Below are 14,194 nucleotides of genomic sequence, written 5' to 3'. Positions count from 1 at the left end.
CAAAAGAATGCCGCACTCAGCACACTCAATCATCCCTGGGCTGGATCCCGATGGTCTGGGGTAAGACAAGACCAAGGACCCAAACAGATCGTCGCATTGGCCAATCATTTGCCGTAGATTTGTAAACTCCACCGAGGGGCATCAGCAGGGTAACGTAATGGTTTGGTGATGTTGCTTGTCTACTTTGTGGAAAACCTTGTTGTCTCTCTCGCTGAAACTGCCGACGTTGACAACGGTCGTTCATCGCAAGATGCACACATGTCAGATCGTTGAATTCTTTCAGGTGTTGGTTGGATGAGAGGAAACTTCATGCAATAGGCATCCGTATTTCAGGACCAGCCTTATCGTTATTGGACGAGTACAATGTCGTAAGCGACGTTAAGCCTGTTCGGGGAGGTCCCTCGCCAAAGGATCGGAGGAGGGGTGTTTGTCGTGGTGGTGGTCAACGCTTTTAGTGCCACGCATCATCTCACCTCAGATTCGGGTAGTTTCATCTTGGCGTGATAGTACTCACTGCATCTCATTTTCGACGGCTTAACACTCATACATCGTCTCATCTACAATCGCAATAATGACCGAACTGGAGAAGGATGGTGAAGATACTCTCTCGGCTGAGATTGAGACCACGAACGTGCATGAGCCTCAAACCGCACTTCATCTACAACCACAATCAGCCTTCTTCTCAGCTCTGCCCCTCGAGATCCGTCAAAACATATATAGCCACCTTTGGCAAGCCGCCGGATCAATCCAACACGTGTATAAATCCAGCGCTTCCCCTCTAGCGCCCCTCTCCCACTGCCGATGCATCGCCGACCTGGACGCCGAGGACATCCGCGAAACCGAGCTCTCCCGCGTCCTCAACACGCCGCCCGCGGACCCGTCAACGCTACAGGAAGGTGTCGGACCGGGATCCGCAGAGGAAAAAGAGACGATCAATACTTGGCGCTTCCGTATCGTTTCGTCGTGGTGTAACCACTGGACTTGTGAAGAGGAGCCACCTATTCTGCGAGAACTCGAGCAACCCTCGCTGGAAGACGATAAGGGGGAAAAGTCAAAGGATGGCTCCAAGGGGAAACGACGTCAGATTCTCGTCAAGGAGTTCAGCCCGTTCCTAGCCATCCTTCTTACCTGCAAGCGCATGCATCAAGAAGCAGTCGACGCCATCTACAACGACACAACCTTCTCCTTCATCAACACAGACGCCCTCGCCCGCTTCCTCGGCACCACATCCACAACCTCCCTATCCCGCATCAAAAAGCTGCACTTCACATGGCGAGCCCCAATAGAGACATATATGGACCCCGAAGAAGACGAAGTCATCGCCGAAAGGATCAAATGGAACGACACATGGACATCCGCCGCCGAAAAGCTCCCGCGCCTACAGGAGCTCCGGATCTGGGCGTACCCTTACTACGCGCGCTACCCGACTCCCTTCGAGGAGTGGTTTGAGCCGCTGCACCAGTTTGGGCGGAACAAGATGCCCGTGTCGCGGTTCCATGTCTCGTTGCGCTGGTTCCAGAATGTGCCGGAGCCGGATACGGGGCCGGTGGAGTTTTTGGAGGCTGCGCCGTTTGGGTATGAGAGGATCCCGCCGTGTCAGGAGAATCCGTTGCACTTTCACTGGCGGAGATTGATTGGGTTGGGGCCGGATGAGCCGAGGGTGCCGATTACGAGGAGGCAGGGGAAGAGGAGGTATGTTGGGAGGGCTTTGTAGATATTTCGGAAAACATAGACTTTTCGACGTGGCGTAGCAAGTTTACTTTTCAAGTTTTCGTCATTTTGGGTTCAATGTTATCATCCACTTGGCCTGATCTAGAAAATATACACTGCAAGCGCAGCAAATGGTGCTTTCCATGTATCAGACCGGATCTAGATCCGAGTTCGTTTAGAAGGAGGCTTGTTTGGTCGGGGTCACTACAAGCATCTTTACGTCGTGATGATGGGCTTGTGTGAAGTTGTCCTTCCGCGTAAATATCTTCATCAGGTTGCAAAGCGTGGCCTCCGGAGCGGCTGAAAGTAGTAAGCCATGCGTACATGGTGGCAACATCCCAAAGCCGTAAGAGACGGATCATATTCGTGGTCATATCCCATCGAGTGCTGTTGGGCTACAGATACATTGCTCCACTCTTTTACCCACTCTTAACCCCTCACATCAGGAATACATGACAGTACGTCATTTACCCCTAGGAATCCCTGGCTTCCCTCCACCACCAAAATCGCCTATCTACACATGCCAATTCGTCACGATGGCCTCGAGCGACGATAGTGACTCTGAAGGGTCTGTACATTCCTGTATCAACGTTGCGATACTTCCTAAAGACCTCGCAAGCGCCTGTACAGCTGACTATACGCCCGAGAAGTGTAATAGCGCGACTGTACGCCCACATGAACCACCTTCGCTAGAACGAGGCATACCAGGCCACTTCAGTCCCCTTAAAGTGCCCTATCGTAAGGCGACGGTACGAGACCTCCCCGATACTCTATTGAAGCTATTCCAGCGGTACGTACCACAAGGAATAGTAGAATCGTGGGTACAATGGACGAATGAAGCAGCACAACAAGGTCCTGTTCAGCAATACTCTCGAAGCCGCTTATGGAGACCGACTTCTGTAGAGGAAGTCTATTTGTACTTGGGGATCCTCATTTATATGGGAATCCATACCGAAAATAAGGTATCCAAGTACTGGTCAACATCTCAAAAGAACGAAGATCCTATCCATTTATTTACCCGATTTATTTCTCGAGACCGGTTCCAACTATTATCCCGCCGCTTACGTATCTTCAATACTGCTGAATTTACTATGCCTGACCCCCCTCCTACGAAGAAACGATACCGCGGTGAAGCCCAGCCTCGTGAGGACCTTATGCCTAAGGTCTATAGGCAGGTGAACCAGTGGTCTAGTCATATACAGGAAGTTGGTGATGGCTTCTATCTACCTGGTAGTAACCTCACCGTTGACGAGGCAATGGTACGATTTAAAGGTCGTTCTATTGAGAAGACAACAGTACCCAGTAAGCATACGCCAGTTGGCTACAAAGTATGGGTTTTAGCGCAGTCTGGATACTTCCTACGATGGTTGGTTTTGGCACGTCCACGGAAAGGGGCCGTATGGTCTTGTACCACAACAGCGGCCACAGCTTCAAAGGGAAAAGGGGGTTGACGACAGCCTCACGCCCACTCAACGAGTAGTTACTACGTTACTGACCCTACTACCCCTTGCTGAATACCACGTTTTCCTCGATAACCTATTTGCCTCTGTAAAGCTCTTTCGTGCTTTACGATTAAAGGCAATAGGGGCAACTGGAACCTGCCGAAGGGATGGGGGAATTGATCAGTTACTTGTTAATGAAAAGCAAGATGAAGGGAAGGGTATTCCCTGGGGTCAGATCCACTGTATCCCTACAAAAGACGGTCAGGTACGTAAGGCACATATGTTTTCATAGTATTTCTATACTGAAGGTTTGTTCCCTACATTTCTAGGTCAATCAGCTAAGCTGGAAAGATAATGCCTTGGTACTTTTCCTCACAACTGTTTATCGCGACACTGAGCAGATACTACGGAACCGTCGCCGGCCTACCAAGTCCTCGGCTGCCGCTCGTACCGCCCGAGAGGTCTTTGGTCCAGAAGCCCAAAAGAAACTGCCTATTCCTGTATGGATCGATGATTATAACCATAATATGAACGGCGTTGATACAGGGGATCAAATGAGGTCTTATCCCATCGAGTGCCAATTGGCAACAGGTACATGCCCTTGAGGGGAACTGACCACTCAGGAGACAGCCAAGACTTCTTCTAGCCAACCAAAAAGCCTAGATTATGGATACTTCTGTTGTCTATATACTCTGACTATGAAAGAGGTACCAGCAATCATCCGAGTTACAAAGCGCTACTCCACACTGCAGGCACCCTGACCTCGTCTTTTTTCTGTGGGATCGTGAGTGTTGTTGAACAGGGCCTCGTACTGCGGCTTCATTGGTCCACTGTACCCACGATTCAACCAGCCTCAAAGGCACATACTGCTGAAAAAGCTCTAAAGGGGTAGTAGATAGACCCCGTACTGTTGCGGCGCGGTAGGGCACGTCGAGGGGGTTGAATTGGCCCGGTGTGCCCCTTTCTAGCGGAGGCGATTCGTGTGGGCGTACAGTTGCGTTATCACACCTCTCGGGCCTACATTGAGCTGTACAGGCGCTATCAAGGTCTTCGGGAAGTACTGCGACGGTGATATGTGAAAGCGCTGACGAATCAGACGCATCAGAGTCGCTTGAGGACATCGCGACAGTTGCCCATCTGTAGAAATGTTAGTTGTGGTGGTGAACGCAGCTGGGAAAATATAGGGGTTGATGACGTACCGTCATGTATTCCCGCGGTGAGGGGGCAAAAGTGGGTCAAAACTGGGCATAATGTACCTGTTGCCAATTGGCACTCGATGGGATAACCAGTATGGGCGGCCAGTTCGACGAGGGGGGTGGCAATCCCTTACGTGGAACTTTCTCTTAGAAGTAGTAGTTGTTAATAGCTTCTTTCTCCAGCTCTGGGGCGAGCCGGAATGGGCTCGGGCCAACTCTCAGTACGAATGGCGAAGGACCCTTTCCACCCAGCTAATTCAGCGCTTTGGGCCATTAGTTCATGGGAGGCAACGGGCCCGGCCCTAGAGGGCCACTGATACAAGAGAGAATTCCATTCCATGGCAACAATATACGAGGGTATCACGGAAGCCCTCTGCTTGCTTGTCTTGTAACAACAAACGAATAGCATTAGGCGAAGTCATACGGAACTTGCGAAGAGATAGGAGAAAGAAGACGAGGTCAGGATGTAAGCAGTGTGGGGTTGCGATTTGTAACTCTGATGATTGCTGGTACCTCTATCACACCCAAAATATATAGGCAACCGAAGTCGAAGTACCTTTCAAATAGGGCCATTGATTGGTCGAGAAAACTCTTGGCTGCTCCTGAGTGGTCAGGATCCCTTCTGTGAATGTATCTGTAGCCCAACAGCACTCGATGGGATAGGAACGAAAGTTGAACAAATGCAGAGTAGTATGAAGCCATAGTTTGAAACGAATAGAAAAGGCTATGATGAATCTAAATATCTAGTTGAGAACGCTCAATAGCTCCGCTAAAATTCAAGGCTCACTTAATGCATCTAACACGCTCAAAGATCAACACTCGGCATCGCAGAATGCGTTGCGCAAATATTCTCCTCTCGACAGGTAGCCCGTTGCTCAAGCTCCGCGTTGTCACTTTCCTCAGCCAGAGCCATGACAAGAAGCAAATTCTTGGCAAGAGTAGCGAGAGTAAGCGAAAATTCCTCCAAGACACCACAAATCTCGTCACTACCATCCGCCTCTGCAAGACCCAAAGACTCAATCTCGCCGAGACCCTTCTTGCAAGCATTGATAGCCGCGTGGATCTTGTTGATAGGCTCATTATGCAGCTTCTGAATCAACCCCTCGCTCTCATCGAGCAAGGCATCAGAGCCGTTGGAGCCCGCGGCTTGCATGTAACGCTTACAACCGTCTTTCAGATCGGACAAGGCCTTTTTTAGCAGCGTTTGTGTGTTTGCTACGGTTTCCTTTAGCTCTAAGGCGTTTCCGTACTCGTCGTCTGGAGCGACGTCCGACAGGATGGCCATCACGCCATCCAGGCCGTCGGCGAATACAAGCAAGGCATCCTCGTACACGTACACGGGCACAGGCCCGCGTTTCGCGTCAAAGGCGGTGTTATTGGTGAGGGCGTTTTGCATCGTCACCAAGGCATCGGTGAGCTTTGATGTCGTTATCTGAAGCGTACTGAGGTCTCTAGGACACCTGGGTGGAGGCAGACGCCCAATGGCGTACTGCTGCAGATAGCCTCTGATTTCCTGGGCGTGTGGCCCGCCGTGCGTCTCGGCGAAGCGCACATCAGCGATGGTGCCTGCTGACTCGAGGAGTGTCTTTGGTCCGCCTGGGTGGATAGTTAGGAACGGCGTCAGGTCGTATACTGTTCCGTCGATGGCGGCCCAGCTTGAGGTGATTGAGTTGTGGGCTGCGAGCTCGGAGGGAGTGACGATGGGCAAGGTGGACGAGGGGCCGGAAGAAGACGGCGCTCGCGGTTTGGAAGGTCCTTTGACGGCTGTGAAGAGATCTTGATGGAGTCTTTCCCAGTGCGCGGGTGGCGACGGGATCTGTGTGTAGTTGTTCTCATCGTGTCCCTGTGCTTGTTGCTCTTCTTGCTGCGGTTGACCCAGTTCAAGACCACTTGTTACCGTGGCCCCAAAGTCAGAGCTGCCGCAGACAAAGAGATGACCGCCCTCCTCTTTCACAAGACGATGGACGGAGTCCCGGTACGCTACCAAGTGGCGAGTCACGCGCCGTTCCCCCTCGGCAAGCTGGGTCCGGGTACCGCCGCGGATTCTGAGGTGGTGTGTCTCCTGACTGAGGGCCAGGATGACAGTCAATGGCAAGACCCTGGTGAGATGTTCCAGGCTGTGGAGTTGACAGGGGACATGGCGGCGTGTTTTGGCGGCGACCACGAGGAGCAGCTCGCCCACCTCGCCGTCACCAATCTGGCGCTGCTGTGCCCATACCGCCCGGTCGTGCAGGAAGCCTACCAAGGGGCCGATGCCGCTGCCCTGGCCGACTAGGACCAAAGGTACGGAAAGGTCGCGAGGTTGGCGGAAACGTAGACTGGGCCATGGGCGAAGACGTAGATGTGTGCCTTGGGCCGCGTTGCTCAAAAATGAGGAGACGAGGCCCTGGGGCGAGTGTTGACTGACTGTCAGAGTGATGGTTATGCCGCCTCCCGAGTCTGGCGTGACACGCGCGATTGAGTAGAATCTCGGCTCGGCCTCATCATCTCCATCGTCGCCGTCCTCATCTGACGACACATCATGGTCTTCAGGAGGGGTGGAAGCCCGTACCCGTCGCTGGTGCGAACTGCTGGCGTTTCTCCTCTTCCTTGACGGCCAGACCTGCACTCGATCGCCCGCCTCGAGAGGCAACTTGGCATCCAATCTCACTTCAACCACTGTGCTACCCTCGTACACAGTCTGCGACTGGATACGCGCATCCTGCCACAGAGGTCGGCCACCCAGCCGCGACGCCATGCCCGCCTTCATCTGCATGCTTAGCATAGCCTCGGGCCGCATCTTTGGCTTCCCTTTTCCTTTTCCTGATGCCATTGATGAGCCAGCATGTTTGCACTGGTCGCCGCTCTTGACGCCACTGCTCGTCGAGTGCCGCCCCGTATTCAGCGACACGCCCGTGACGCCAATGGCCTTGACGCGGTGTCTCTCGAGAAACCAAACGTACATCTGCAGAAGCCCGTCCCACGCCGCCTCGAGATGGCGGTACTGCGACTGCTCTTCCGAGGAAAGACGGTGCGTAGCACGGGCGGTGCACGCCGCGACGTAGTCTCTCACGCTCCCCGCACCGTCGCCGAGGGCATCCAGAAAGGCGCGTATGTTGGCCGGTAGCGTGGCTTTGCGGTCGTTCTGCATCCCTGTCAAGTCACCCTTGACGTCTTGGCGGCCGATAAAGACGTCGAGCGCGTGAAAAAGCGGCGTGTCGGCGCCGCTGTTACCCAGTTCGCCGGGCGTGACGGCGCGGCCCATGGCTGGGTAGGTCTTGATCCAGACGACGGGGTCAAAGGTGGCCGCGTCGCGCAGAGTCATGGACTCGAAGACGTTGGCGCACTTGACAATGTTGGCCGCCAGGCTCTCGAGGCAGTGCGTGACTTGATCTGGCTCATCTGCCAGCACGCCGCTCTGTGCGAGGGCCATGGCGGAGAGAGCTGGTGCGAAGATGCCCTCCATTGTGCCTTGGAGTCCTGAGGAGAGGCGTTCCTCTGGGAGGCCAAAGTAGGCGCTGCTGAGGTTGAATGCGGCATTTCCCACAGCATTGTTGAGGACATCGTCGGCGGGCACCTGTGGTGAGTTAGCTTCTGCAGCTTCGAAGATGTCACTTTGTGTACTTACCCGCCCTGTCAGGTTTCTCCCCAACGTCGTGCAAACTCTCTCCCACGGATCAAGAACGTGACGCGGCACCTGAGATTGTCCCTCGTTCTCTTTTCCCTTGTCTTGCTCCTCGCCAAACATGTAAGCGTGAGCCAGCCCGCTCAACACGAGCGCAGCTCGCGCCAGATGACGCTGTTCCAAGTCATCCCACGCATTTCTACCACCTACAGCCGCCTTCTCGCGCAGGGCGTCAACGGCATGACGCACTCGTCGTGCGCGGAGTAGACGGGGCAAATTTCCGTGAACCACCTCCCACGCTTTCAGGGACTCTGGCAAGCGTTGGATTTGGTTCAAGCTTCTTGGAGAATTACTAATACTACGGGTGATGACGTTGCTCGGAGGCGTTGCTTGACATCCAAGGAAGCCCCTGGAGGTGGTGAAGCACCCATCGAGGCCCGTGCCGAAACGGAGTGTTCGTGTCTCCGTCCCCGTTTCCGCTCCGAAGGCCTCTCGGTCCCGGAACTTGAATTCTGTTGTTGATGACGTGCGTCCGGCCAGCGCCGTTGCCAGGGATGCCTGGGCGAGCAGAAAGCTGGCCTTGGAGATGGGGCAATCGATTAGTGTTGCGTAAGATTCGCTTGTGGCGTGTTGTTGTTTCTGGGCCGGGGTTTCCGGCGGCGTGATGATGCCTCCAGCTGAGAATGTTTGGGGCACATTAAGAAAGATTGAAGAATTTTTGTGCTTGATTACATCTTGTTGTGGTTTTTCCTTGAAGGAACACTGCATGGGAGAAATGGGAGCCGACACTGGCGTTGAGGGTCTTTGATAGACAGACATAGTAAGTAACTTGGTGGGAAAAAATATTAATGAACAAGGTGTAAGGAAGTGTAGTTACGACAAGATGAAGAGAGAGGCGAAGTTACTGGTTCCAGATCAGTGATCACCAAAATGTGAGGCAAAATACGTTGACTTCGTGATTCATTAAGCATACAACTCAAAGCTATTGTGATTGTCGGTCTGTCAGGAATGTTCGGAATAGGCAAGTCAGTAAATATATGTAAATGTATTTTAATGGAAACCAGGAGAGAGATATTCTCCCTCAATCTTGTTGCGTAATGCCTATTACGGCGTTTGGAAGCTTGCGCCACCGAGCCTGCGGCCTCCACTCGAAAATAACCTCAAAGGTACCTTCACAAATTGGTTGTGATTACGAAAGTATTTCGTATTCAGATGATATTTCCAACCGAACCGGCGTTTATTCTATACGCGGCATTTCTTTTAATGGCCTCATACCCGAGCAGAGCAGACATCCGGCATGATGGATCGGCAGTGCAAAGCAGAACATCTTGCTGTTCGGCAGTGCCCCGACGGTGTGGTTGACAACCGTCTGATCATTCCATCTATACTAGCCCCTTTGGGTAGCCAGGACGATTATACACCGTGCACGACCGGGTATATGGTGCCTGATTAAGTCACATATGGTTCTCTAGAATACGAATACACGCTCGTCCAAGCGCAGGATGACGGCGCATCTGGGCGCAATCTCTTCGCCAAGTTTAAAGACCTTAAAGTTTGAACCTAGGAAAATTATTCTCATGTGATAATGTCCGATTCCGTCATATCGGTAATCATGCGAGGAAGCTTCCAGTCTTTCAAAGCTCTCCTGGTCGACTTCAGAAGAACCTAGCTACCTGTCCGCGGAACCTCTACCGAACCTCCCCGTGTCAGCTCCGAGCTCAAGCCGTCGGCCCTTCAGGCACACGGCTACGTCAAAGCACCCTGCCCTTTACTTCGGGCCCCTCGGACCTTGCGAATGCGAAAAATCACGACACAGTACACTTCCGGCGTCGGGGTTGAGTCTATCGATTATATGAGTTGCCCGTTGGGGAAATCCTTTTTTGGGATGCTCGGTTTCCGCCTTGCTGTGGTCTTAGTAACTACCCAGGCCATATCAGCTTCACTTGAAATTTTCACCCCTCATGTTGGAGAGTCTGGACTCGGACAGTGGCGACAGCCTCTTTTGAGTCTTCATTATTTCTCCTCAGATCGGTACTCTTCCCCGGAGATTCGGAGATTAACCACCGCTTGTAGGATCCAGATCGAAATAAAGTCAAAAAGCGAGAAGAGAACAAGTTGAACCAGCACGTCCTTCGGAACTTCGGTCTAGAACTCCCCACTCACTAACAACTGGAGGCCATCATGTTTCTCGACATCATTCCATCCAACGTTCACCTAATCAACCTGGCGGACCTTCAGAGACATCTCTGGACCCTCGGCCCGGCCATTCTCGGACTTATCGTCCTACGCACCATCTACTACCTTACCCTCCACCCCCTGGCAGAATACCCAGGCCCCTTACTCGCACGCATCACTACCATCCCATGGCTATGGCACCGCGCCCACGGTACCAACCACAGCTGGCCACTGCTCCTCCACAAACAGTATGGCCACGTTGTACGCATCGGTCCAAAGGAGCTGAGCTACAGCCACCCCGATGCCTGGCACGACATCTACGCCAAGGCAGGAGGAGGTGGCGACATGCCAAAGGACTACGTCGGACTGGGACCGGACATGGCGGCCCCCGAGAAGGGCATCGTGCGCGCCGAGAATGACACAGACCACCAGCGGCAGCGGCATCTTTTCTCGCACGCCTTTTCCGACCGTGCCGTGCTCAAGCAGGAGAGCCTCGTGCAGGGCCATGTCCGCAACTTGATGAGCAAGCTGGCTGATGAGAATGTGGAGCCAGCTTCTACTTCTGCTTCTTCTTATCGTGATGGCCGCGTCGACCTCATGACTTGGCTGAGCTACCTCGCCTTTGACATCATGGGCGACCTCATGTATGGCGAGCCGCTCGGCATGCTTGAGAGCGATCAGTCAGCCCGCCAGTGGGTACGAGACACATACTCCACCATCAAGACAGTCACGCTTGGCATGACCATGATGGGATGGCATGCTCCTCTGGGGCCGTTGCTTCTGAAATACATCTGGGGTGGCAGTGGTGAGCGCCGCGCCCGACACAACCGCTTCTCAACAGACCGCGTCGACAAGCGGCTGGACCGCGGTGACGACTCCGGCAGTGATATCTGGTCCATGATCATGCAGAACAGCGGCAGCGAGAAGAAGCCGGGCATCTCTCGAGCCGAGATGTACTCCAACGCCGCGACTTTCATGATTGGCGGCACGGAGACCACCACGGCTGCCACGTCGGCCCTGAGTTACCTCCTGCTCACGCACCCGTCCAAGATGGCTACTCTGCGCGCTGAGCTCGATGCCGCGATCGAGGATCCAGAGACGGACATGACTTTCACTCGCCTACGGAAGCTGCCGTACCTCAACGCGTGTATCGAGGAGGCCATGCGGCTATACCCGCCTGCCCCGACGCCGATGCCGCGGATGGTGCCTACTGGAGGCCGTGTTGTCTGCGGGCGCTACGTGCCGGCGGACACGCGTGTGGATATCTCGCTGTACGCGATTGCACATCATCCTGATAACTTTTTCGACCCTGAGGAGTTTGTGCCAGAGCGGTGGCTGGACGTCAAGGACCGTCCTGCCGAGTATGCTGGTGATCGGAGGGATTGTGTCAAGGTGTTTTCGGCGGGACCGAGAGATTGTATTGGCAAGAAGTGAGTTTTACCTTGACTTCCATCTCTTCTCTCAGATATTTGTGCCTGAAGTGGAAGCCATTGACTAATCTTTCGTGTAGTCTTGCGTACCCCGAGATGAGACTCATCATTGCCAGTCTACTGTATAACTTTGACCTTGAACTGGCTGACCCTAACTTTGACTGGTTGGACCAGAAGAGTTACGGTATTTGGGACAAGCATCCGCTTTGGGTCAAGGTGGTGCCCCGCAAACATGTAGGGTCCATATGAGACATGTTCTTTGACATTGCACTGCCTATAAGGTCGGAGGTGATTATTCGAAATTATCTAGTAACTTTACTTGAGCTGGTCTATAATAATAAATGAAGTCTTGCTACACTCTCCTGATTCAATAATACAATACGGTGTGAATGAGTCACATGTACTAAAGCTTTGCCCGACGCATGTGTTGAACTATGTTGCATCATTTTAAGAATTTCAAAGGCTAAATCAAGTAGTTTCCAAAAAGAAACTATTCCATCATCGTACGAAAATAATTTTAACTAGATTCATACGTAGTTGACCAATGAAGCTCATTCCCAAAACCTTGGTCCAAAATAGGCGCTGAACCCCACGCCCTTACTAGAAGAGGAAACAGATGCCATGGTATGCAGACCAGTATCTCTCTTTTTGCCGCTTTTTAGGTTGAAAGGAATCACGAGTCAGCATGCACACTCATACGCTCATTAGGCGCCTCGATGAAGAGACAAGGGGTAACACTTACAAGGCGTCTCGAACAGCAGCTCCAAAGTCGTACTCTCCAGACATCATTCCCTGCGTCTTGAGTATACGCTCATAGCGCTCGACAACTCCGGCCTCGTCACGGGCGTATTGCCATATGGGCACGTACATCTTGATGTGCGGGACCCTCTTTCCCGGGACTATCTCAAAGGCGAAGCAGAGCCCGCAATACTTGCTGTGAGGATCGTTGAGCGGCTTTTCCAGGCCGTCTATGTCGGCCGAGGAAACGTCTTCCATGTCCATGAGTAAGGGCCAGACCTGTGGGAGGAAGGCGGCCGAGGAAGCAGGAAGCCGGTCGCCTAGGGTGAAGACATTACGAGCTGACGCGAGCGAGTTGGCGTGAGTGTGGACGTAGACCTTGAAGCGAGGCTTCTTGTTGCGTGCCAGGCAGTCGATGGCGAGAAAGTAGATGTTGATGTTGTCCTCGCCCTGGGAGACGAGAAAGGTTTTGAGGAGTCCCCATGCGGCCAACATTGCCTCGTCGCCTTCAGCAAGGCGTGTTGCAACGGACTCGGTGATGTCCACCAGCGACCGGCCCGTTGCGAGAGCTTTGAGTTGAGGGAAAAGGTACGCCTTCATGCTGATGGTCGCATTCTCATCGGACTCGAGATCGAATCCAGCATAGCAAATTTGTCGCGGCAGCGCACCATCAGCTTTCACTTCGAGCAAGCCTGCCTCCTCTTCGGCAGTAAGGAGGACAGAGTCTATAAAGGCATCTAGCCAGATACGATCCGCATGGCAGGCAGACGCCAGACCTTCCAGCTTCTCACGTAGTCCCTTCTGCCCTAAGGGGTCATTGCCCGCGGGCTCGGGGCTGGGATTCACCAAGGGCTGCACCGTAAATCGCACCTTGGCCCCTTTTTGAGATGAAAAGGCAACGCTTGCTTCGTAAGGTGATTGGTTGTGTGTCAGTATGTAGTGCTGCCTGTCAGCCGCGGTAGGTGGCTGCTTGAGACGAGGGACCACGGCTGCACGCACAAAGGCGAGATGGGCGTCCTGGACGTGGGTTGAGTAGGAGCCCGTCCAGTGTAAGAGTGAGGAAAGGGTGTTACGGAGAGTGGGGAGCCATGAGGAGACGAGAGGACCTCCTTTGGAAGTGGAAGTAAAAGGGGCAGAAGAAGCCTCAACTTCGTTGTAAATGTTCCTCTTGGTGATTCCATTGGCTTGATGGGCCATCGTTGGGTGGTGAATTTCCATGTTGAAGCTAGTTGAAGTCCAAATTTGGTATCCTAACTCTGAGTCTGGCGTTTATCCGCACTAAAGTTGCCTTTTCCCGCTTTGATGGCCACTTCTGCTCTTCGGGGGCCTCGAGTCACCAAAGCTCCTACATTGGAGTTTACTTGAGTCACTTCTTTTTGAGCCTGTATGTGTCGAATGCTTAAGTTGACAATGGGTTGCCTGTTTAGGAATCTCAATCGGTCGTTGTAGTTGAGATAAACCAAAGCTCCATAGAGGCTAGGTCGTTTTCGGAAAGCGAATGCGAAAGCGTACAGTTTGCGCGGTATAGCCAAACCTATTATTGATTAGACACATTTGGGTTCCTGAGGTCAAGAGTGAAGGGCTGTTCTAGACATGAGAAATCAAGGCTGAATGATGGGCAATCTCGATATGACGTGATTCCTGACAGGGCTGGACTTGAAGTTTAAACTAAACGTTTCATGCGGAACACGCGGAAGGTAAGATTCTTGTTCGGGCGGCCGGGCCATCTCGACGAACTGGTGGGATGTTCGCTTAGAGTTTGGGAAGTATCTAGTTTGTAAGGTTGACGGGCGTGACGGGTCCACGGGCCCTAACCTTGATGCATGTGAAAACGCTTTCCTCATGCAAGGTGGGGATCTCCCCGTATAGCAGGTCTCTTACGGAAATGCCTTGACTAAT

The 14,194-nt window shown here is 53.0% G+C and overlaps 4 protein-coding genes across 4 annotated transcripts; 2 read left to right on the top strand and 2 right to left on the bottom strand.

Moving 5' to 3' along the window:
* The first annotated feature begins 306 nt into the window (after positions 1 to 306).
* BDP81DRAFT_424049 (uncharacterized protein) lies at positions 307 to 1,994 on the top strand. Its single transcript, XM_060590117.1, has one exon. It carries the CDS (start codon positions 572 to 574, stop codon positions 1,712 to 1,714), a length of 1,143 nt encoding a protein of 380 aa, XP_060446676.1. The 5' UTR covers positions 307 to 571; the 3' UTR covers positions 1,715 to 1,994.
* Positions 1,995 to 5,153: 3,159 nt separating this feature from the next.
* On the bottom strand, positions 5,154 to 8,720 carry BDP81DRAFT_316310 (uncharacterized protein; the record flags this gene model as incomplete). Its single annotated transcript, XM_060584164.1, has 3 exons — positions 5,154 to 6,328; positions 6,542 to 7,904; positions 7,992 to 8,720. 3 exons carry the CDS (start codon positions 8,718 to 8,720, stop codon positions 5,154 to 5,156), a joined length of 3,267 nt encoding a protein of 1,088 aa, XP_060446675.1.
* Positions 8,721 to 10,127: 1,407 nt separating this feature from the next.
* Positions 10,128 to 11,806, top strand: BDP81DRAFT_405156 (cytochrome P450; the record flags this gene model as incomplete). The annotated part of the gene is made up of 2 exons (XM_060588928.1): positions 10,128 to 11,557; positions 11,638 to 11,806. Exons 1-2 carry the CDS (start codon positions 10,134 to 10,136, stop codon positions 11,804 to 11,806), a joined length of 1,593 nt encoding a protein of 530 aa, XP_060446674.1. The 5' UTR covers positions 10,128 to 10,133.
* A 177-nt stretch (positions 11,807 to 11,983) lies between these two features.
* BDP81DRAFT_405155 (aromatic prenyltransferase) lies at positions 11,984 to 13,492 on the bottom strand (the record flags this gene model as incomplete). The annotated part of the gene is made up of 2 exons (XM_060588927.1): positions 11,984 to 12,211; positions 12,300 to 13,492. The coding sequence occupies 2 exons, from the start codon at positions 13,490 to 13,492 to the stop codon at positions 12,109 to 12,111; spliced, it is 1,296 nt and encodes a 431-aa protein (XP_060446673.1). The 3' UTR covers positions 11,984 to 12,108.
* Positions 13,493 to 14,194: the final 702 nt, after the last annotated feature.

Source organism: Colletotrichum phormii (genome assembly GCF_030913505.1).
Source record: "Colletotrichum phormii strain CBS 102054 chromosome Unknown BDP81scaffold_7, whole genome shotgun sequence".
In the NCBI taxonomy this organism is placed as follows: Eukaryota; Fungi; Ascomycota; class Sordariomycetes; order Glomerellales; family Glomerellaceae; genus Colletotrichum; species Colletotrichum phormii.
The sequence above is the reverse complement of the archived record's forward strand: the minus strand, read 5'-3'. Positions and strand labels throughout refer to the sequence as shown.

What these genes read in the sequence shown, in the direction of transcription:
- BDP81DRAFT_424049 (XM_060590117.1), top strand. Translation starts at nt 572, where the DNA reads ATGACCGAACTGGAGAAGGATGGTGAAGATACTCTCTCGGCTGAGATT.